The sequence below is a fragment of the Polyodon spathula genome, chromosome 4 (genome assembly GCF_017654505.1).
Source record: "Polyodon spathula isolate WHYD16114869_AA chromosome 4, ASM1765450v1, whole genome shotgun sequence".
NCBI lineage: Eukaryota > Metazoa > Chordata > Actinopteri > Acipenseriformes > Polyodontidae > Polyodon > Polyodon spathula.
The window spans coordinates 97,500,268-97,524,322 of record NC_054537.1 but is presented as its reverse complement, the minus strand read 5'-3'; the positions used below and the strand labels follow the sequence as shown (position 1 = coordinate 97,524,322).

The 24,055-nt window shown below is 40.5% G+C and overlaps 1 protein-coding gene across 4 annotated transcripts; it reads left to right on the top strand.

Moving 5' to 3' along the window:
- Positions 1-1,310: 1,310 nt before the first annotated feature.
- Positions 1,311-23,228, top strand: LOC121315203 (protein mono-ADP-ribosyltransferase PARP10-like). 4 transcript variants are annotated; one of them, XM_041249270.1, is made up of 11 exons: positions 1,311-1,413; positions 4,755-4,930; positions 5,182-5,427; positions 6,025-6,255; positions 6,436-7,427; positions 8,334-8,546; positions 8,951-9,074; positions 13,144-14,181; positions 18,510-18,646; positions 21,853-22,027; positions 22,166-23,228. In XM_041249270.1, the coding sequence occupies exons 1-11, from the start codon at positions 1,403-1,405 to the stop codon at positions 22,462-22,464; spliced, it is 3,642 nt and encodes a 1,213-aa protein (XP_041105204.1). In that variant the 5' UTR covers positions 1,311-1,402; the 3' UTR covers positions 22,465-23,228. The 4 variants fall into 4 exon arrangements, with proteins under 4 accessions (XP_041105204.1, XP_041105207.1, XP_041105206.1 ...); XM_041249272.1 differs by lacking the exon at positions 1,311-1,413 and adding an exon at positions 1,784-1,805; XM_041249271.1 differs by lacking the exon at positions 1,311-1,413 and adding an exon at positions 1,824-1,895.
- The last annotated feature ends 827 nt before the right edge of the window (positions 23,229-24,055 follow it).

Sequence of the window (24,055 nt, the reverse complement as noted above, 5' to 3'; positions counted from 1 at the left end):
TTGATCAGTTTATTGGAACAGCGGTTTGCACGAGGATTCTTTCTTCTCACTAATGACTTGTCTTTCATGTCAGCACATCAGTTCTCTCAAGCAGCAGGCAAAAACAAACCAACATTTAAATGCACACCAAAGAAAATGTGAAAGAAAACAATAAAAAATATTTTAACCATATAAAATAGCACTTTGAATTTGCATGAATGTGGTGAATGTGACTACTACAATTTAAAAAATAGCCTGTCTGACGTGTACTGGATTAGTCTCCCTGTGTGACACGTGGTCTCAGAGGTTCCAGTGTTCCGGAGCACTATGACGTCACAGCGCCTGTGTGGTCCCGGTGTTCCGGAGCACTGTGACGTCACAACGCCTGTGTGGTCCCGGTGTTCCGGAGCACTGTGACGTCACAGCGCCTGTGTGGTCCCGGTGTTCCGGAGCACTGTGACGTCACAACGCCTGTGTGGTCCCAGTGTTCCCGAGCACTGTGACGTCACAACGCCTGTGTGGTCCCAGTGTTCCGGAGCACTGTGACGTCACAGCTCCTGTGTGGTCCCAGTGTTCGGAGTGGTCCCATGGAGCTATGAAACTCTACAGGAAATTCGGTACATTATTATTATTATTATTATTATTATTATTATTATTATTATTATTATTATTATTATGTATTTAAGGCTATCATAATAAATATATGATAAACCCATTAAAGCCAATCCTTCACAGCTATAGTAAACATTATTATTATTTTAGCTTTCGTGGTGGAAATACGACCCGTTTATAAGCAAGTTAGGTTTTTAAAAAAGGAAATATTTACCCAATGGAAAAAAGAACATTTCTGACAGAAAAATCAGTTCTGCAACACACTACTAAACAGTCCTGAGTGGGGACCACTGCGCAGTGCGGAAGACAGTGAATGAGAACTGCTGGCGTGACCAACAGCCCATTATTATCAGATATAAACACGCATTAATTATATTGGAAATTGAGAAAATGAAACACTAATGAGCCATAAAGAAAATGAAAAATAAAACTGTGAAATCGGGTTACAACAGCTGTGGCAGCGAGCGGTTCAGACCACTTTAATGGAGTGGTCCCAATGGTCCAGACCACCGCGATGGCACAGCGCTGGGTGTTCCGGACCAACAGAATGCTACACCCGCTACTGGAGCTTGCCTTGCGCACTGAATGCATAAAGGGGTTTATCAGCAGAGTTTGAGCAAAACTTGTGAGAAAATCGGCACCGGGAATTGTCTGGGACGAGTCCCGGCAAACATGGGAGAGATGCATCTCATGCTTGCACTGCTAGAGGCGCCGCAGTGCAACACCACACGAGGGTTGCAAACCAGGAAGTAAAGTCATTCATAAATATTTCCGCGTTCATCAACTCGGAACCAAAACACAATATTCGCTGATGAGTTTCAGGTAAGCACGGTTGACGTCTAAAATGACATTTTTTTAAAATCAGATTTATCTGTAAAAATGTTAATAGATGTTAATTGTACTGTAGCCCATTGGACTGTGCTGTATCTGACCTGACGCTGTCCTTAAGGTAACACGAAATGTTCCTGTCAGGACACTGCACTCTGATTGGCTATCATATTATTGCTAATGAAACCACGAATAATTCTCTCCCAACACTGAAACCCTAACCTTAGATCAGTATCCTATATTGCAGTCATTACACATCGAAAGTACTGCATGTTTGGCAGTGAATAAGCGTTTTTGTTACTTAAAAAAAAAAAAAAAAAAAAAACAACTGCTGACTTCCTCAGTTGTCCGTTGTACCTTTGTAAGCACTGAGCGTCTGACGTTGCGTAAGTTACTTTCATTTTCTGATTTGGCTGTTTTACTATGACGTAATGTTGAGCGTTGCTCCCACTGAGAAAATAAATAAATAAAATAAGGTAAGTTTTTGAAACCAAGAACTGGCGCACATTTGTTCGTGGTGGATTTGTAAACTGGTTAATTATTTTTGTATTCACTTTTAAAACCGTGCTAAGTGCGTCACATTGCGAGCAGGTCTCGGTGTGTTTGTTGCGTACACACAGATTGTGCATTAATATACGTGTTATTATTATTATTATTATTATTATTATTATTATTATTATTATTATTATTATTATTATTATTGTTGTTGTTATTATTTTATCTGTAGCCTTCACACACATGGTCTATGGAAATTGTTTTATTTATGATCCTCAAATTTTAATTGCATTCAGCAAAAACCAAACACTCCTTGACTTCACTTAAACAAAACACTGACCCGAACCGTCACCAGTACGTCATTCACTGGCATTCTGCCCCTTCTACTAGCATTTGTTTTGAGTTTAGAGCGCATTTGACATTTCCTGGTTAGAGAAAAACTATGTGTACATTGATGAATATAGGCTACAATATATCTGTCTCAGATGTTTTTAAATGTTTAACTGTAAATTTGTTGTTGTTGTTGTTGTTGTTGTTGTTGTTGTTGTTTAAGTAGGTTATATACCTTTGGCAGTTTGATGTTTTAACTACGCTAACCCTAACACCCCCACCCCACACTTAACCAACTCCAAAACAGCATTGATGTCATCTCTGGCCCACCTAGCCTAGGGGCTTTAAACAAGCTGGGGAGTTTAAAAAGATTCCAAAATCTGAGCAAATCTATCCAATCCCAGCAGTCACTCGGTTGAAACCTAACCCTAACCCTCCCCTAGGTCCTTTCCTCAGAGGGGCGCTGGCCTCGACCTCCTTGAGACTGTCTTTGGAGTTTTCCAGTCCAGTTTTGCAGAGGAACTGCATCTATTGCATGCCAGTCACAATTTCACAAACTAGTTGTATTCATTGTTTTAGTTTACAGAGGCTTTTTTGTTGTTGTATGGTGCGGTACTGTATGATGCCCTATTTTCATTTTAAAGAGCTTGCACTGCTGTTTGTACAGTATCAACATTGACTTACAACTACTGTTGTATTTATTCAAATGCATTTTGCACATATTTGCATGCTGGGGGAATACAGATGACAAACAGTGGAATGTATTTTAATGTCATTGTAAGGGGTACTGTAATACCATTCGCTGTTAAAAATGTATCCCATGTCATACGCTGTTAATGATAAAAACTTTTCATCCGAAAGCAGCTTGATTGGCCCAAAAAAATGTTTTAAACATTTACACTGAGAAAAATAACCAGAGCTTGCTGACACACCATTGCCTGCTACACACCTTGTTGTGTGCTGAAAAGGAAATCTGTGCTAACAGTATAGGAGGCTGTGTGGTCCAATGGTTAAAGAAATGTGCTTATAACCTGGAGGTCCCCAGTTCAAATCCCAGCTCAGCCACTCAGCCACTAACTCACTGTGTGTGACCTGAGCAAGTCACTGAACCTCTTAATGTTCCCTCTTTCAGGTGAGACGTTGTTGTAAGTGACTCCGCAGCTGATGCATAGTTCATACACTAGTCTTGTATCTTGTAAGGCACTATATCAAAATAAAAATTATATTATATAACAGGATCCCTTTTCCTTAACCAAAAGTAAAATATCACAAACTGTGACAAAAAATGGCATCTCTGGTGGATGCAATACTGCTGCAGAGGGCATGTGAATATTTGAAGCTTTATAAGCGTCACTGCAGGTTTTTATAGTTAGTTTTCAAGTATGGGGCACTTGCAAGGTAGTAGGGGCACTAATGTCATTGAGGCGCAGTGCTGGACTAGTAGAGGTCTGCTTGTAGTGTCCAACAACGTACTCCATTAGTGCAGTGAAGGAGCTTTATTTCAGCACTGCTCACAGCAAGGCAAGATCTACAAGAAGAAAATTAACTTAAGGGTCATTAAGACCCCTTCAATACAAGACTGGCTAGAAAAAGATCTGGCATTACCTAGACCACTGCCAAAAGTTCAAACTCGCCTGTTGACAGGCATTTCATTCAGATTCAAGTATTCACCGAAAGAGAAAGGAGGAAATCCAGAGCAGCACTGGGACTGCTTTACTGGCAAAGAAACAAAAAACGGTGACTTCCATATTATAAAAGCCCACTTATTACATTTTGACCTGACAGAGGCATTTGTTTGTGCAAATATCCCTTTTGAAAAATTGGACAACCAAAAGTTACAGAAATTCTTCAGACAGTGTAGCAAATAGTGGAGCCATTCCTTCATCAGCGCAGCTGAGAATTGAATATTTATCTAAAGTTGCCGAGTATCACAAGCAGGAGATTATGGGATTGGTAAGACAGTCTGGTTGCTTGTTAGTGGTCAGTATGGGTTACACACTGTATTTGTTTTGCAAGACCTAAATGGTGAACATGCGTCTGACGTACTAGAACTGAAAGCTGTCCTTGCAGGTACACTGGCTGTTAATTACAGCACTGTTTCACAAGCTATTGTAAAGAGCTTGACTAGCTTTGATGTTAGTTTTGATGTCAGTGCATTTATATGTATATTTGCAGTTTAAAAAAATAATAATAATCTGTACACGTAATTTATAAAATATTTCTGTGCACATTCTGCGAAGTATGATACTTTACCCGTAACACTGCCGTGAATTTTAAAGAAAATTTCTGCAATTTTCACAGGTCCTTACTCATAACAAAAGCGATACTTTATTTTTTTGGTACAATACCCGAGAATAATGGTAATATTTTTATATAAAAACATATTGTTTTAGATGGTGGATCACGACGGTAGTTTATTCTGAAAATCCTGAGCGCACTCTTTTATGGTTTCAGAAAATTTGAAAATGTGAATGGTTTTTTAAAAGTGATTCTTGAATCTCTCACTCTAGCATGTCAGAAAACAGTCTAGAAGAAAGAACAGTGGAGGTGTCTGGGATCCCTAATGAAGTTGAGGATGAATTTTTGGGGTTGTTTTTTGAAAACAAGCGCCGGTCAGGAGGGGGTGTCCTTGCCTCGCTCCACAGGCAGGGCAGCCGGGCCGTTCTGATCTTTGAGGATGCTGAAGGTAAGGCAGATCTACCAGGACCAGGGATGACAACATGGAGAGGTACTCTGATATTATGAAACTGCCCGTGTTCATGCCAGAATACTAGACAGAAAACATGTACAGTAGATTTATCTGCAAGGTGTTCCTAATTCCGGGGGTCAGCTTCCTTAACCCCCCCCTTGAGCTTTCACTCCGCTTCTCTGGGTTCATATAGAGAAATATGCCAATTCAGTTGGATCTGTATTCTGCTAACCCTTGTCTCTCGACAGTTGCTAAGAGAGTGCTGTCCAGAGGGACACACATGCTACACAATGCTAAGCTTACCGTTCGGAAGCCAACCCCAAAGGACCCTGGGAAGGTGCTGCTTCATGGGATGAACGCCAGCACAGCCAAGGAAGTCATGGAGCTCTTTGTGGAAAATGTCACAAAGCTGGACAGCACAGAGTACCTAATGTACCCCAGCCCAGGAAGAGACATGTTTCTCGTACAGTTTCAGCAGCCCCTTTCAGAACAAGGTATACCTCATCTCCTTAACCATGCTCTGAAATGCAGAGATGCAGTGCCCCTGACATTATGCTCCTTGGGATGCTTTGTGTTTATCCTAGTATTGCTTAGGATAAGACGCAAAACAAATTCGTGTCATTCTGCAAGAAAGAACATGCTAAAAATGTTACGTTTACATTCGGCTGGCTGAATGGGGCTAGCCTGTATGAAAATCACAAACAGCAGAACCTCGGTTACGAACACCTTGGGAACCTTTCTATACACGTTTCTGAAGTTACATTTCAGACTTATGAACCTTGGATGTTCGTAAGTCTGAAATGTAACTTCAGAAACGTGTACAGCTACTATCCAGTGTGGTGAATAATACAAGGATGCACGGTAATTCAGTACTCATATTGTTGTGGTTTGAAAGGTTTTAGAACTGTACTATACAGAGGAAAATGCTAGATTTAACTTCCCATTGTAATTATAAATTTAGCAAAAACACAGATTTAAACGTCCACTGAAAACACGGACAAAATGGGTTAACATAGTGCTTTTGGGTTTTTTTCAACAAAATGCATTCATACACCTTGTTCATTCGTTTGGTCACCTTGCTTTTGTTGCAGAGTTTAAGAGGTTGGCAGACAAGGTAAGGAAGCGTCTTCTTGATGGAGCCAGGATTGAAGCTGAGCAGGTTGAGAGGACCGATTCTGTCATTGTGGAAGGCCTGCGCTCCACCACAACCGAGGACATGCTGGCACTCTACTTTGAAAACAAGCGTGGAGGAGGAGAAGAGGTGAGGGACGTTACCATGGTAGCAGACGGCATGGCCAGGGTTACCTTTGAAGACTGGGAAGGTAAGATTCCATGTAGGAGCATTGTATCTATTATTGAACCTTTTCAGAGCCTTTTCCTTTTCTGTCTAGCTGTGCATCATGAAAAGAAGTAGCCTTGCCTGGTTTTTAATAATGATTGATATTTTTGGACTTGGAACGTAGTTACCATATTTACGTATATCTGGTCTGTGCTTATTACAGCTGTGGACCGTATTCTTCAGCGCTCCCATAAGCTGGACGGGAGGGATTTGTCACTCCGGCCCTATTTCGACTTCCTTCTGCCAGGAGAAAGTCCAGCATCGCCAAGCACTCCAAATGGTACAGAAGAGGTGCCCACTGACGGCACAGGGCACGCTAATGGCACAGGGCACTCTGACGGCACAGGAGATCTGTACACAGACACTCTTGGGTGCGACACTACCAGGGAGGATCTCACCAACAATACCAGGGAGATGTACCCTGACAGCCCCAAGGTTTACTCCAGCAATATCTTGCTCCACGACCCAGTGAAACTCAATCTGCTGCAGTGCAGCCACTTACTGCAGGAGCTCCAGCAGGGTCACCAGGACTTTGGCATCCAGATTGTGGGTAATGGGGTTCAGATAAGCGGCCCCAGTCAACTTACGTCTGAACAGCTGAAACAACGCATCCTGGAAGTGTTAAGCGGCATTGCCCAGGCTCACCTGCCCTTTAGCACTGAAAAGGTCTTGTTTCTTTCTCGGTCGGAAGTGCAAGAGAGCCTGCAGAAGAGCCTGGAACAGGAAGGGATGTTGGCCACCTACACTGTGTCAGATTGCGCAGTCACTGTCACTGCACTCACCATCGGCATGGTCAAGCAGGCCTCAAGCCTGCTCAAGTCCTTGCTTTGCGACTTCACCATACCCATTACCACAGAGTATGAGTGCATGCTCTTCTCAGACGAGTGGCCCAAGTTCTTGTCGTCTTTGAGTCTTTGCTCTGTCAAGGTGTCAGAACAAGGAGATGAGATTAATGTAGTGACCTTAAGAGGGCAGGAGGAGGAAACCCGAAGCAAGATCGAGTTTTTTCTTAGCAACCCCGTTCAGCAGGAGTCTGTGATCACTATGGAGCCTGGTATGCTGAGATATCTACAGACTCACTGCCACATGCTTCTGGCAGACATGAACCAGGTCACTATATTACCATTAGAGGGAGAGGACATCACAGGATTGAGAGTATGTGTCTGCAAGGTCTAGTATGAAAAGTTACAAAGGGTGGGAGGTTAGGCTGAAGATCAGATATGCAGTTAGAGTATGGAATTATTGCTAGCAATCACTGCTAATGATTAATTGCCAGCAATATTTCTAATCTACAATTAGGCAAAATTCAATATGGCACTGACAAATCCAATACATTTATATTGGGTATTTAGATGATATACTAAAATATGATTTAACATTTAGTGAATCTGCATGTCAAATTGCTAACATATAGGCAAAGTGCAAAACCCTTTGCATCGCTGCAGTCTCGGAGGGATGTTTTATCTGTGAGGTGTACTGCTGTTTTAGAGGACAGTATGGGTTATTAGAATTCATAATGTCACATCAGATCTTCTGATCTGTTTAAAACAACCTCCTAAAGCAATATAAAAATGAGCAGTAGTACTGGAACTGCATTTCAATATTGCAGAGGTGTTTTTTTGTTGTTTTTTTCTGCTTTGATCAGTGTGTAGATTATCTTAAGGAAATGTCCAGTTAGCTGAATAATTCAGCAACTAAGTTTAGTCAGAGTATTATTTTTTCTTCTCCCATGTCACGTTTGCAGTAACATTACACTGCCTGTATCAAATATAATTAGTAAAAAACACAATTACAAACTCAAATACAGCAGCCGCCAAAACAGCTAAAATAATTAACAGGCTTACCAGCTGCAGTGTTGCGTTTGAAGGCAAGTTCAGAATATAATATTTCCTTCTTGCCTTTTAAAAATAATCACATTCCCAAAGACAAACTCAATTAATTAAGCCTCCTCTTCCAAACTTCTCTTTGGGCGCTGTCCTATTGGAATGAATTAGATTTTGCATAAATTGCATAGCGATGGGTTCACGATGGCGACTTTATATTGAAACAAGTTCTTTACAGCTGCATGGGCAAGCCAACGCCTGCCAGGCTGCGGATGAGCTGCTCCGCAATGTGGTGGCCTCAGTTCACACCAGAACCATAACCCTGCAGCACCCCGGGGTCGCGCGCTTCCTTGTGGAGGAGCAGGGGACCAGCATCCTGAACCAGATCCAGACCAAATTCGAGGTCGTCATCAGCCTGGAGAGAGTGCATTGGGTACCGCTGCAGACAGAGGTAGGGCCTGGGAAGCAGTGCAAAACGGCTGCCCTTGACTGTGTGTACTTCATATTTACATGTGTTAGGGTGTTCTCTCTCTAAAGAAGCTCCAAAAAAAAAAAAAAAGGTTATTACCTTGGTTGAGAAGTTTATTTTCTCCCTTTTTAAGATTCATTGTTCATTGAACCGGTACTCAAAGCTTACAAAACAAACATCACACTCATGTTATGCATACTGTAGTATAAATGTGTTTTGAATTATTTTTGTATCTCTTGTCTGGACCATACTGATTTTAATCATTTGGTCTGCCAAATTGCCTCTTAAGAGTCTCAGATCAAATGTATGTGAATGGCTTGCACTGTTTTAGAATTGTTCCAGTACCTGCAAAATAAACACTATTCATTTTCGTGATTTTTCACCAGGATATATTTGAAGATGCAAAGAAGTTCACACCGCCACCAAGCTTTGAAAGACACCCCTCTGCAGACACGGAGTCCTTGACAAACACTGATGAACAAACCAATGACCTTAACAGGCCTGAGACAGGTATATGTACAGTCAACCATTTCCAACTAAATGAAAAGTCAGTCGCTGGTCAGGTGGATACTGGTACTGACACAGCCACAGGAGCGTTGGTGCACAGCTTTTAAGATTCAGTTTTGTACTATACAGTATGCATTTTACTGGCTCATAAGAACACAAGAACATAAGAAAGTTTACGAACGAGAGGAGGCCATTCGGCCCATCTTGCTCGTTTGGTTGTTAGTACATCCCAAGAACATAAGGAAGGGTGTCAGCTTCAACAACATTACAAACGAAGAACATAAGAGGAGGGAGGCCATTCGGCCCATCTTGCTCGTTTGGTTGTTAGTAGCTTATTGATCCCAGAATCTCATCAAGCAGCTTCTTGAAGGACCCCAGGGTGCTAGCTTCAACAACATTACTGGGGAGTTGATTCCAGACCCTCACAATTCTCTGTGTAAAAAAGTGCCTCCTATTTTCTGTTCTGAATGCCCCTTTGTCTAATCTCCATTTGTGACCCCTGGTCCTTGTTTCTTTTTTCAGTCTTAAAAAGTCCCTTGGGTCGACATTGTCAATACCTTTTAGAATTTTGAATGCTTGAATTAGGTCGCCATGTAGTCTTCTTTGTTCAAGACTGAACAGATTCAATTCTTTTAGCCTGTCTGCATATGACATGCCTTTTAAGCCCGGAATAATTCTGGTCGCTCTTCTTTGCACTCTTTCTAGAGCAGCAATATCTCAAGATGAGGTCTTACTAGTGCATTGTAAAGTTTTAACATTACTTCCCTTGATTTAAATTCAACACTTTTCACAATGTATCCAAGCATCTTGTTAGCCTTTTTTATAGCTTCCCCACATTGTCTAGATGAAGACATTTGTGAGTCAACAAAAACTCCTAGGTCTTTTTCATAGATTCCTTCTCCAATTTCAGTATCCCCCATATTATATTTATAATGTACATTTTTATTTCCTGCGTGCAGTACCTTACACTTTTCTCTATTAAATGTCATTTGCCATGTGTCTGCCCAGTTCTGAATCTTGTCTAGATCATTTTGAATGACCTTTGCTGCTGCAACAGTGTTTGCCACTCCTCCTACTTTTGTGTCGTCTGCAAATTTAACAAGTTTGCTTACTATACCAGAATCTAAATCATTAATGTAGATTAGGAATAGCAGAGGACCTAATACTGATCCCTGTGGTACACCGCTGGTTACCACACTCCATTCTGAGGTTTTTCCTCTAATCAGTACTTTCTGTTTTCTACATGTTAACCACTCCCTAATCCATGTACATGTGTTTCCTTGAATCCCAACTGTGTTCAGTTTGAGAATTAATCTTTTGTGCGGGACTTTGTCAAAAGCTTTCTAGAAATCTAAATAAACCATGTCATATGCTTTGCAATTATCCATTATCGATGTTGCATCCTCAAAAAAATCAAGCAAGTTAGTTAGGCACGATCTCCCTTTCCTAAAACCATGTTGACTGTCTCCCAGTACCCTGTTACCATATAGGTAATTTTCCATTTTGGATCTTATTATAGTTTCCATAAATTTGCATATAATAGAAGTCAGGCTTACTGGTCTGTAGTTACCTGGTTCAGTTTTGTTTCCCTTTTTGTGGATCGGTATTACGTTTGCAATTTTCCAGTCTGTCGGTACCACCCCTGTGTCAAGAGACTGCTGCATGATCTTGGTTAGCGGTTTGTAAATTACTTCTTTCATTTCTTTGAGTACTACTGGGAGGATCTCATCCGGCCCAGGGGATTTGTTTATTTTAAGAGCTCCTAGTCCCTTTAACACTTCTGCCTCAGTTATGCTAAAGTTATTTAAAACTGGACAGGAACTGGATGACATGTGGGGCATGTTGTCAGTATCTTCCTTTGTAAAAACTTGTGAAAAGTAATCATTTAACATATTTGCTATTTTTTTTTTCTTCATCTACGATTTTGCCATTTGTATCTCTTAAACATTTAATCTCCTCTTTGAATGTTCTCTTGCTGTTGTAATATTGGAAAAACATTTTGGAATTGGTTTTAGCTCCCTTAGCAATGTTCATTTCTATTTCTCTCTTGGCCTTTCTAACTTCCTTTTTGACTTGCGTTTGCAGTTCTGTGTACTCTTTCTGCGTACTTTCTTTTTGGTCCTTTTTTAATGCTCTGTAAAGTGTCTTTTTTCGCTGAATATTTTTTTTAATTGATCTATTAAACCATTTTGGCAATTTAGTTTTACATTTAGATTTGTCTACTTTAGGGATATAATTGTTTTGTGCCTCTAGTACTACATTTTTGAAGAACAACCATCCTTCTTCTGTGGGTGTTTTCTCTATTTTACTCCAATCTACTTCTGTTAGTCTCTGTTTCATACCTTCATAGTTTGCTTTTCTAAAATTGTAAACCTTAGCTTTAGTCATTTCTTTTGGGGATTTAAAAAACACTTCAAATGAGACCATGTTGTGGTCTGAGTTTGCCAGTGGTTCTCTGACCTCTGTTTTAGTTATTCTGTCTTCGTTATTTGAAAAGACTAAATCAAGGCATGCCTCCCCTCTAGTGGGTGCCTTCACAAATTGTGTTAGGAAGCAGTCATTTGTCATTTCCACCATTTCTATTTCATCCTTCGCGCTACCCACCGGGTTTTCCCATTTTATTTGGGGGAAGTTGAAATCCCCCATTAGTATGGCTTCTCCTTTGCTACACACATTTCTAATGTCATTGTATAACAGATTATTGTGCTCACCGTCTGAATCTGGCGGTCTATAGCATGCTCCTATTATTATGCCTTTTGAATTTTTGTCCATTATTCTGACCCATATTGATTCGGTTTTATTTTCTTTGTCCAGGTTTAACACCTGGGCTTCAAGACTGTTTCTTATGTATAGCGCTACCCCTCCTCCTCTTCTGTCCTGCCTGTCTTTCCTATACAGTGTATACCCACAAATATTAAATTCGTCCCCATCACTCTCAGACAACCACGTTTCTGTAACACCTATCACATCATAGTTACCTGTTAGTGCAGTAGCTTCAAGTTCTAGAATTTTGTTTCTGATACTTCTAGCATTTAGATAAATACATTTAATGGTTGTCTTACCTGAGTTGTTGTTCTTGTTTTGATGCGGTCTCCCTTCTGTTTTTTTGTTGATTTCTCCCCCCTTCCTTTCTAGTTTAAATGCTTCCGAACCTGCTCGAGGATCTTTTCTCCGAGTAGACTAGTTCCCTTGTTATTTAAATGCAGTCCATCCCGTCTATACAGATAGTCCTCGTTGTAGAATGTGGTCCAATGATCAAGATAGGTGAAGCCTTCCCGTGTGCACCACGTCTTCAGCCATGTGTTTTGATTAATTATTTCCAGCTGTCCATATGGTCCTTTGCAAGGTGCGGGCAGTATACCAGAAAATACCACAGTTTTGGTTTTCTGTTTTAATTTCCTTCCTAGCTCTCTGAATTTGTTTTGCAGGGATTTTGGTCTGTCTCTTCCAATGTTGTTTGTACCAATGTGGACGACTACTACCGGGTGTCATGTCATTCTATAACAGATTATTGTGCTCACCGTCTGAATCTGGCGGTCTATAGCATGCTCCTATTATTATGCCCTTTGAATTTTTGTCCGTTATTCAGACCCATATTGATTGGGTTTTATTTTCTTTGTCCAGGTTTAACTCCTGGGCTTCAAGACTGTTTCTTATGTATAGCGCTACCCCTCCTCCTCTTCTGTCCTGCCTGTCTTTCCTATACAGTGTATACCCACAGATATTATATTCGTCCCCATCACTCTCAGACAACCACGTTTCTGTAACACCTATCACATAACACCTATGTTTCTGTAACACCTATTCTGTAACACCTATCACCTATCAGTGTGCACAAGTGCTCTGGAGTCACAATGGTATTGCATGCAGCTTTGTTTTAAACAAAATTAACTTTTTTTCTGAATGTAGTCTAGTTCTGTTGTATTCCTGGTAAGTTTGAGCTTGTGCAGCCTACCCATTCAAAGTTATAAATAATACAAGCAAATGATCTTCAGCAGTAAAAAAAGGTGGGCCAGTGATATGACACCGTTTTAAGATCTACAGTGTTGTTTATTTCCTTTTTTGTTGGCAGGTCTTTTGGAGGAAGCCAAGAAGCTTATCTCAGTTATCAGAAAGGATTCTCATGAACTTCCCGATACAGCAAGCAGTCCTCCCGGTACAGCGGCTGCTGGGATCAGCATGGACGAAGACCTCTACACTGACCAGCTGCTGCCTCTCAGCTCTTCAGACAACGAAGACAGCCTGGCAGAAATGGAGGAGACCCCGGGGTTGACGATGGAAGGAGAAAGCGAAGGGGCTGTGGGGGAAGATCCAGAACTGAACTACGTCAAGCAGCTTTCCATGGAGTCCTTACATGTAGATGGCGTGCTTGAGGAGGATGCCCAACTTTCCTTGGCCATCCAGTTCTCAATGCAGAACAACAGCGACCCAATGGACGACGAGGATGAACTGCAGAAAGTTCTGGAGCTCTCCAGGAAGACGGCAGGGCAGGGCAGAACCTCTGGCACGTCAGAGCTGGATCAAGCCCTTGTGCTTTCTATTCAGGATGCCATCAAGGCTGCCCACACAGCCCAGATTTTGGTGTATGCAGGCTACAACACGGATCTTATCAGGGTAGATATCGCCTTGGGGAAGAAGACTGAGCTGAAACAGTGCAAGGAGACAATTGAGAGCAAGTGCCTAAAGAATTTATCTGAGCACCACAGAAATTGCATGGCCCTGATCGAAAGGAAGCATGCAGTAGACATCACCATTCAGGGGACCACGGCCACAGTGCAGGGGTTCAAGGAGTATGTTTTGGAGGCAGTCCCTGACATGAACAAGCTTGTCAACTACATTTCTGCCACGGTGCCAGACCCTGATATTTTGCAAAGTGTCCAGTGGGTTTGGTACAAGGAGCCATCAAATGCCGTCCCTTATCCTCCCAAAGCCACTATTTATATAGAGCACGCCTGGAAACAGAAACAGAAGAAGATCGACATTGTGTTTGATAAGCAGCCATGCACCATCAGCTTTGAGAAGATGGAGGAGTATAACATTGCCTCAGGGAAGACGCTGCCCATTGCGAGGAAGCAGCTGAGCAGCATGGACATTTATAGTGATGTAACAGGTGTGTATCTTTGAATTACAGAACACTGATTATCAGGTATCTTTAATGAATTACAGAGCAATGATTATCAGGTATCTTTAATGAATTACAGAGTGATGATTATCAGGTATCTTTAATGAATTACAGAGCAATGATTATCAGGTATCTTTAATGAATTACAGAGCGATGATTATCAGGTATCTTTAATGAATTACAGAGCTATGATTATCAGGTATCTTTAATGAATTACAGAGCGATGATTATCAGGTATCTGTTGAATTACAGAGCGATGATTATCAGGTATCTTTAATGAATTACAGAACAATGATTATCAGGTATCTGAGCGATGATTATCAGGTATCTTTAATGAATTACAGAGCATGATTATCAGGTATCTATCAGAGTATGATTATCAGGTATCTATTGAATTACAGAGCGATGATTATCAGGTATCTTTAATGAATTACAGAGCAATGATTATCAGGTATCTTTAATGAATTACAGAGCAATGATTATCAGGTATCTTTAATGAATTACAGAGCATGATGATTATCAGGTATCTTTAATGAATTACAGAGTGATGATTATCAGGTATCTGTTGAATTACAGAGCGATGATTATCAGGTATCTTTGGTGAATTACAGAGCGATGATTATCAGGTATCTTTAATGAATTACAGAGCAATGATTATCAGGTATCTGCTAATGAATTACAGAGCGATGATTATCAGGTATCTATTGAATTACAGAGCTATGATTATCAGGTATCTTTAATGAATTACAGAGCAGGGATTATCAGGTATCTGTTGAATTACAGAGCGATGATTATCAGGTGAGCCAGGTATCTTTAATGAATTACAGAGTGGATTATCAGGTATCTTGCAGAGCGGATTATCAGGTCTTTGGTGGAGCTATTATCAGGTATCTGTAATGAATTACAGAGCGATGATTATCAGGTATCTTTGGTGAATTACAGAGCGATGATTATCAGGTATCTTTAATGAATTACAGAATGGTGAAAAGACTGCTATAGGGCTCCCAGGTGGTGCATCCGGTAAAGGCACTCAATGTGGATTGCAGGATGAGCCCTATAGTCTGGACGTTGCCGGTTCGAGTCCAGGCTATTCCTTTGCCGACCGAGGACAGGCGCCCCCAGGGGAGGCGTTAGGTCGGCCAGGGTGTCCTCGGCTCACCGTGAACCAGCAACTGCTGTGGCACTGTCAGCAGTTTCCTGTGTTACACGTCAGTGCTGTGTATGTTTAAGAACCTCTATTTGATTAATTTGCATTTTAAACTCGTTTTGGAATGTATAAGTATGAGGACTGAGGTATTGGAAATATATGGATAATCAAACATTCATGTACAGTGTTAACATTCCTGTTGTGAGGGGGGCAGTGTTTGTGTATAAAGACTCCTTGACCCACTGTGTGTAAAAGGTGTGGTAACAGTAGTCATAGTTAAGCCTGGGATTTTGTCACAGAAATTTTTACTAAAAATCACATAGCATTCACTAAGTGTGTTCAGAATCACGTAGAAAGGGGGAAACGGTGTGTGACACCACAAGGATGAAAATTCAACTTTTTTTTTCTTTTTTTAAATACAATATACCTACAGAAAAATAAAATGAGTGGCTATATAAGTAGGAAAAAGGGAAAATGAATCAGAATATTTTTGGATTTGTTCTGATTTTCACAACATCGGGTTCAAGTTTTAATACTGTAAATCGGTAAGCTTCACAGCGTATACCACGTGAGACGAAATGAATCTGGGGTGCCAGGCAGGCATTCTTATAGTCTTACCAAATAATTAATATCAATTAAATCATCACTAGGACCTAGCAGCAAGAGAATTCATAACCACTAGACCCTACTATTGCCCTAAATATAAACTTGTGTTTTCTAAATTTATATATATATAATATAAGTATAATATAATATTCTTATATAAATAAGAAAGGACACTAAGTCTCATGTTATAAACATAATTTACAACAATAACATTTAATATACATCAGGTCTACTGTAAATACAAATATCAAACTACTATAAAAACGTATGCACATGCAAAGTTCTTTCCCCTCTTATACCAACTCCGGTTATTTTAAATCCATGTCAAGTACAAAACACATGTACATGCATATATTAAATCGTTACAGTAACCCCTTCACACAGCAAGTCGTTACAGTAACCCCTTCACGCAGCAAGTCGTTACAGTAACCCCTTCACGCAGCAAGTCGTTACAGTAACCCCTTCACGCAGCAAGTCGTTACAGTAACCCCTTCACGCAGCAAGTCGTTACAGTAACCCCTTCACGCAGCAAGTCGTTACAGTAACCCCTTCACGCAGCAAGTCGTTACAGTAACCCCTTCACGCAGCAAGTCGTTACAGTAACCCCTTCACGCAGCAAGTCGTTACAGTAACCCCTTCACGCAGCAAGTCGTTACAGTAACCCCTTCACGCAGCAAGTCGTTACAGTAACCCCTTCACGCAGCAAGTCGTTACAGTAACCCCTTCACGCAGCAAGTCGTTACAGTAACCCCTTCACGCAGCAAGTCGTTACAGTAACCCCTTCACGCAGCAAGTCGTTACAGTAACCCCTTCACGCAGCAAGTCGTTACAGTAACCCCTTCACGCAGCAAGTCGTTACAGTAACCCCTTCACGCAGCAAGTCGTTACAGTAACCCCTTCACGCAGCAAGTCGTTACAGTAACCCCTTCACGCAGCAAGTCGTTACAGTAACCCCTTCACGCAGCAAGTCGTTACAGTAACCCCTTCACGCAGCAAGTCGTTACAGTAACCCCTTCACGCAGCAAGTCGTTACAGTAACCCCTTCACGCAGCAAGTCGTTACAGTAACCCCTTCACGCAGCAAGTCGTTACAGTAACCCCTTCACGCAGCAAATCGTTACAGTAACCCCTTCACGCAGCAAGTCGTTACAGTAACCCCTTCACGCAGCAAGTCGTTACAGTAACCCCTTCACGCAGCAAGTCGTTACAGTAACCCCTCACACGCAGCAAGTCGTTACAGTAACCCCTTCACGCAGCAAGTCGTTACTTCACGCAGCAAATCGTTACAGTAACCCCTTCACGCAGCAAGTCGTTACAGTAACCCCTTCACGCAGCAAGTCGTTACAGTAACCCCTTCACGCAGCAAGTCGTTACAGTAACCCCTTCACGCAGCAAGTCGTTACAGTAACCCCTTCACGCAGCAAGTCGTTACAGTAACCCCTTCACGCAGCAAGTCGTTACAGTAACCCCTTCACGCAGCAAGTCGTTACAGTAACCCCTTCACGCAGTAAATCATTCATTTCAATAACCCCTTGCATATGCTGTTGCATTTCGTTCATTCAAAAGGACAAATCTGTCACAAAACATCAAGTTTTACACTAATCAATGACTACAGATCACTCCAATAGCAAAACTGGGCAAAGATACTCGCTGTAGTTATTTGTACATCACTGAAGTGTATGGAAGCCCTGTAGCACACATCTGAAACATGCAATGCAGTGCGCATGATTTGCAGGTTCAGTAGCAGTGAAACTCTTTGTAAGTAACATTTCAATCTACTCTATGGAAATAGATGAAAATAAGAGACAGTTACAATTTACAATTAATTTTTTGCCTACATGCTCAACACTGATAAATAAAGAAATACACAGATTTAGTTTCAAAATAACCCTGGTTTGCAATATTTTATTCCATTATTTTCGTTTTTTAGTTAAATTGCTAGAAACTGTTCATTTTTCAAAATGTAAAAAGAAATAATAATTAAAATCAGAGTGTAAAATCATGTTATACATCCCAAATCACATCTGTATTAAACTACCTGTATTTTATTTTAGCTTACCAAGTGCCCAGACAAGTTCAAGAACATATCTTCTTTGCTTTACTGAACATTTCTTTCCAAAACTGCATTTCTTTCCAGCTGCATTGGCTTTTACAAATTTGTTGTATTAATTCAAATAAAAAAGTATTAAACAGTGCTGCTTGCATCAATTAAAAAGCAAAACAAATAAACAATAAACTAAATGGTGCACCACCTAATAACCAGCAACCAAAACATTGTAGTGCTGCATGTGGGTACAACGTAGTTGCATTCGATTTCCAGCTGTACAAATACATTCACTGTGCCAGTCAGAACCAGAACCATACACATACTTTACAAGTGTGCTGCTGCTTTGCACTGACCCATTACAGTATGTATTAAAGTCATTCAAACACAATGTTTTCTACATCGGGCCAAAAACACTTTCCTGCTATCCACTCATTTCTTTCTCCAGTTTATGTTTGTCTTTGTTACTATTATTATTTGATGTTATTCCCCCCTATTCTCTTTCTTGTTTCCTTTACAGAATTAGAGGATTTGTCTGCCATTTCCAGCATGCCTGATATAGCAAGAGTGAACGAGGCGACAGATGAGTTCCAGAATGTGGTTCGAGCATTCTATGATTCTATTAAAGAATTTCATAATAAAATACGCATCATCAAGGTATGCATTATGGTTAGGATTTTTTTTTTTTTTTTTTTTTTAATATATACAGCAGTCTGTTGCGTATCCACCTAGAGCCACAGTAAGGGCAGATGTTATAAAAAGGAAGGGGTTTTGCAATTGCCTCCAAGTAGCTTTTCTAATTGGTGCAACAGAAAGATTGACACTGGGGCGAGTTTTATTCTCTGTAGATCTGGCACTTCATTGGTGCGCTCTGTTTTTCATGCTGTAGTGGGCGTGGTTTTGTATGAACTCCACGGAGTAATAAACTTAAGAAAAAAACGCTTGTCATTCTTGAATTTAAAATCGTGCAAGAATAAAAGGAAAAGAGAAGTCGCAAGCTTCTTCTTTTGGCTTTCAGATAAGTATAGTTTATTGAATATAAAAGTTCTGAGTTGCAAAGTTGCAACCAGACATCTTAAAGGTTACATGGTGACAACGGTTTGCAGGTGTCCTCTTTCCAAGCACGGATCAGAGCAATACAAGAACATTTCAGTATTCTCAGCTTAAATGCAGTTTCTCAATCACTTCATGATTTTCCTTAAACCAGTGAGAAAAAGAGACAGATCTCTTCGCACTTGGTTAATTGCCCATTTGTCCTAACCCTGCTTCAAAGCATCTGATTCAATACAGTTTGTCTTTGAAGTGGCCAGTTTTTATAACCCTCATAAAATCCACCGTAATTTCATAAGAAAACCTGAAAAACTTTGAGTTTGTAAAGATGTTTAACATAAAAACAAGGATCCACCCTAAATGGCAAATGCCTTTCATGTTAGAACTGTACATCACAGGAGAGGCCAACCACTATTTAAAAATGTCTTGGAGGTCAGCCTTGGTAAAGATCACCAACTCTGTCACCAGCAAAGCAACCCCAGACCATGACACTGCCTCCTCCATGCTTGACAGTGGGAACCACACATGCAGATCTCATGCGCTCACCCTCTCTGTGTCTTACAAATACTCGGCGGTTGGACCCAAACATTTCAAATTTTGACTCATCAGTCCATTAGACCGATTTCCACTCCTCAAACGTCCAGTTTCTGTGTTTTTGGCCCAGGCAAGTCTCTTCCTCTTATTCTGCACTCTTAACGATGGTTTCTTTGCCAGCTTCACACAATCTCCTCTGAACAGCACATGTTGAAACATCTGTACTTCTAGTAGCATTTAGCTGAGCTTGTATTTCAGGGGCAGTTACTCGCCGATTTCGCAGACTTGTGACTCGAATGAACTTGTTCTCTGATTCTGAGGTCACCCTTGGCCTGCCTGACCTTGTTCGGTCCTCATGACTGCCAGTTTCTTTAAATCGTTTGGTGGTCTTGGCCACAGAAGTTACAGACACTTGCAAAGTTCTTGCGATTTGTCTTAAAGATTGTCCTTCATTTCTTAAAGTAATTAGTAATTTTTCTTTGCTTAACTGAGCGTATTTTGCCATTTTCTGCTCCCTTACATTCAAGAATGGCAAACTTGTGCCTATGCTGCCTATATTTACAGTAATCATGGACCCTCACCTGTTAACAGTAATTGGTGACAAAAGGTTAATTAGGTAACATGCTAGTTAACTCTGAGAACATCTGACAAAGACACTTTTATACTTAGGCCAGTGTTCTAACACCGTGTTATACACATTTCAGACTTTTAACTGACTTGGGCTTCAGACTGAAATCCCCTTGCTTTGGGTGACCATTTCATTGAAATTGACAAGATTTACATTTTAATTTAAAAATTACATTTTTTAACGCAATTCACTTATGATTATCAGCTTATATAAGTTATAAGTTATAAGTACACGTATCATATAATGAAATATTAAGTGTTTATAGACAAGTTTATACAGTTAAAAGCATAGATAATCATGAAAAACCTGGTTTCAAGCAGGTGTACTCAAACTTTTGACTGGTACTGTATATAGTACAAATACAAACTGAGACATTTACTAAGATAAAAATAATGCTACAAATGCTTTTAAAAATTACCATTGGGCTTTTTTTTTTTTTTTTTTTTTTTTAAGATTCTATTGATTTTTTTTTAGTATTCCATGCAGAACAGCCGCTATAAGATCGTTACCTGTATTAAAAATGTGCACGGACGAATCTACCAATTAAACAACTAATACCCATAAATAAACCAATCAAAAATTTGTATCAAGTGACAGCCCTATTTTCAGTATATACTTTGGTGTGTTTTTGTTGTTATTTTATTTTGTAGTCTTTGTCTTTGCGATGTTAAAATGTTATTTGCTTATTTAGGGGTTCTTTGCTTAGAAAATACTAACCAGGGCTATCGATATACACCAGGATGTAATACAAAGAGTGTAAGCATGTGTGTGTGTGTGTGTGTGTTGATATGGTTTATAGCTGACACCTGCATAACATTTAAACGTTCATAAAAATTTTACCAAAAGCTCATCCCTACATTATACACAGCTGTACCAAGTACTACATTGACACAATTATTGTTTTGAGATTCAGCTTTTATTAGGGGGCTCCCCTAAATCCCTTTTTTAGAAAAATACAGAGTATTAATGATTGTGACAGAATAGCCATCTACTGTGTGGGTGTGTGCATGCATTCGCTGCTGAGTGACAGGCAGGAGAGCGAGATGGAGGTTGAAATTGATACCCCTCGCATATGAACAGAAACTATTTGGATATCAACACACTGAACAGCTCACGCGACACTACCAGCAATGGCAGCGCACGGAGCACATACAACACGGTGTATGAAAACTTTAGTGGGATCTTCAATCTGTGAGCTAAGCTTTTCTGTTCAGTAATAAAGTAACGTTGCTGATGATCGTGGCAGGTAAACGGTGAGGGCAGATGTGTGATGGATCACTGTATTGTATTAACCGAGCTGGTTGGTGATGGTTGCCTGAATTTCCTGAGATTAAACTTATGTAAAAAACCTTCACTGGTGTCCAATAGTTTTTAGGTGTTCAGAATCAAATGCCAGTTTATCTTCATTGATCTAGTAATTAATCATTGTGTTCTACAGCTTGTCTGAAGTTTTGCATTCCGCTGTCAAAGTAGCCATTGGAAGGTGTAACTCTTGCCCAGTTAGGCTGGAACAGTCTTTCCTCTGAAATAAGCACAAGCAAACACTGAGGTGCAGTGTTATTTATGTGTGAAGACTGCTAAATTTATATAGTTTTCTTTAATTACCTTCTCTAAATTACTGAAGCTTGGATTATGTTTTGTTTAATTGTAGGTTGAGAAGATGGTGAACAGCCTGCTGTACAATCAGTACAAGCTGAAGAAAGCCAGCATGCTGCAGACTTGCACCCAGGCTGACGTGGAGAGGACTCTGTACCATGGCACAAGTGAAACTGGCATGAGAGAGATCTGTCTGCATGGCTTCAACAGGAGCTTTTGTGGAAAGAACGGTAAATGTCATATAAAAAAAAATACATAGGAGGGTGTTTGCGTCACATGGCAGCGTAAACTTAGATGATTATTTTCATGAGTTCTATATATAATAGTTTTGACTGAGCCATATAGAACATATTTGTTTTTCTTTCCAGCCACAGTGTATGGAAAAGGAGTCTACTTTGCAGTGGAATCTGCCTTGTCTGTGCAGGACCAGTACTCCCCTCCCAGTGAAGAAGGATACAAGTATGTGTTTGTCGTGAAGGTGCTGACTGGGGAATACACCAAAGGGAACCACGAAATGAAAACGGCTCCGCTGAAGGAAAACTCCCGCATCCCGCTGCGTTACCACAGTGTGGTGGACAGCACAATCTCGCCAGAGATCTTTGTGATCTTCAATGACACCCAGGCCTATCCCGAGTACCTTATTACCTGCCAAAAAGTTTACGGCTAAAACCATTTATTTTTTTTTTTTTTTTTTAAGTTCTAAAAAAAATGGCATTCTGAAGTCAATTTCTAAAATAATATCTAACATTGTAACAAAACATTTTTTATGCAAATTGGGAACCCTATGCTGCTCATGCAGTTCCAGTTTACTTCAGCTTAAAGTGGTAAAAAGCTTCTAAGCAGTGATTCTAATCAGACAAGCAGCATTGAGATCCTTCCAAGCCATGTAGAGGTCTTGCATGATTGATCAGTATGTGATCCCAGTAGGTTTGCACATAGCCTTCACTGAGAGCCCAGTATGTTGTAGATTTGTATGATTTTATACAGCATATACTGTCTTACCAAAAATGACACATATCGATCTATGGGTTTTAGATCTGTCATTCATCTGCCCCACTGTTTCACTATTGCAGGACAGAGGAGTAGTTTTTTTAGGCTTGGCTAATCTTGGTTATGACCTTCAGAGCCTATAAAAGTATATTAGAAATGATGGGTTCTACTGCACAGTGTTAAGGGAAACAATGGTAAATGAAGCACTGTGTTAATAAAGGTTTTAAAACCCATTGTCTTGTCTCCTGCTAGCTTCAGCAGCTTTACCTCCAGTCCTGCTGGTTTTGAGTCGACACTTTTTTTTTTTTGGTTCTTCTGCCTGTATGTGCCTATTGCTGCCTGTTGCATGCGGTCTTATCTGCAGTGTAGGCTGTTGATCTTGACTGTATACCTTCGGATTCTCTTTAATTTGCCAGTCTGCTAATAAAGCTGTGTTTTGGATTCAGTGTGTCCTGTTGTCATTATGAGTTCCAGTACTGTAACAAGAGGAATTGTGAATCTGACCTATCCTGGGATATAGCCATCAATTCAAGTGAAATAGAACTACAAGTAAAGGGTAAAATACAAGAGCAATAGAACTACAAAATAAAATTAATGGGATCACAGATAATGATGCTAATAAAGGTTAATATAGATGGGATGGCGAACCCTCATTTAGGATGGATTCATGTCATGGATGTTACAGCTAGCTGCATTCAACAGCTTGTAGCCTGGGAGAATTGCAAAACAGCTTGAATACTGGCATCAAGTACTCCACACACAGGTGTTTTTTCACCTTTGTGTGAAGCAATAATTTGGATTAGAATCAGTTTGTTAAAAACAAAGATAAAATTCTGCAAAAGCGTTTACGATCACAGTCTTGGAAATAGGGTTGGACTATGTCTATATAAGGGGCAATGAGTGGTCTCTACCATGGCAAAGAGATCGACTCTGGCCCTTCTGAAATGTCCCCAAATGTGGGCTACCACCTGAGGGTGGAGCCGCCATTCTGACGTGTGAGGACCCTCCCTAGAGAGGAGATCCGCCGCCCAATTCACCACTCCAGGAGGATGGACAGCCCGGAGAGATAACAGGTTCCTCTTTGCCCAGGTCAATAACTGAAAGGCTATGTGGTGCAACCCCGGGGACTGAACGCCTCCCTGGTGGTTGGCATACGCCAACACACAGGTTGTCCAGTCTACAGGTAACCAGAGTCAGAGACAGATAGCTTTTATCCATCTAGTTAGTACAATAGACTGCTAGCCTATTTGTGCGCCAGCACGAAGCAC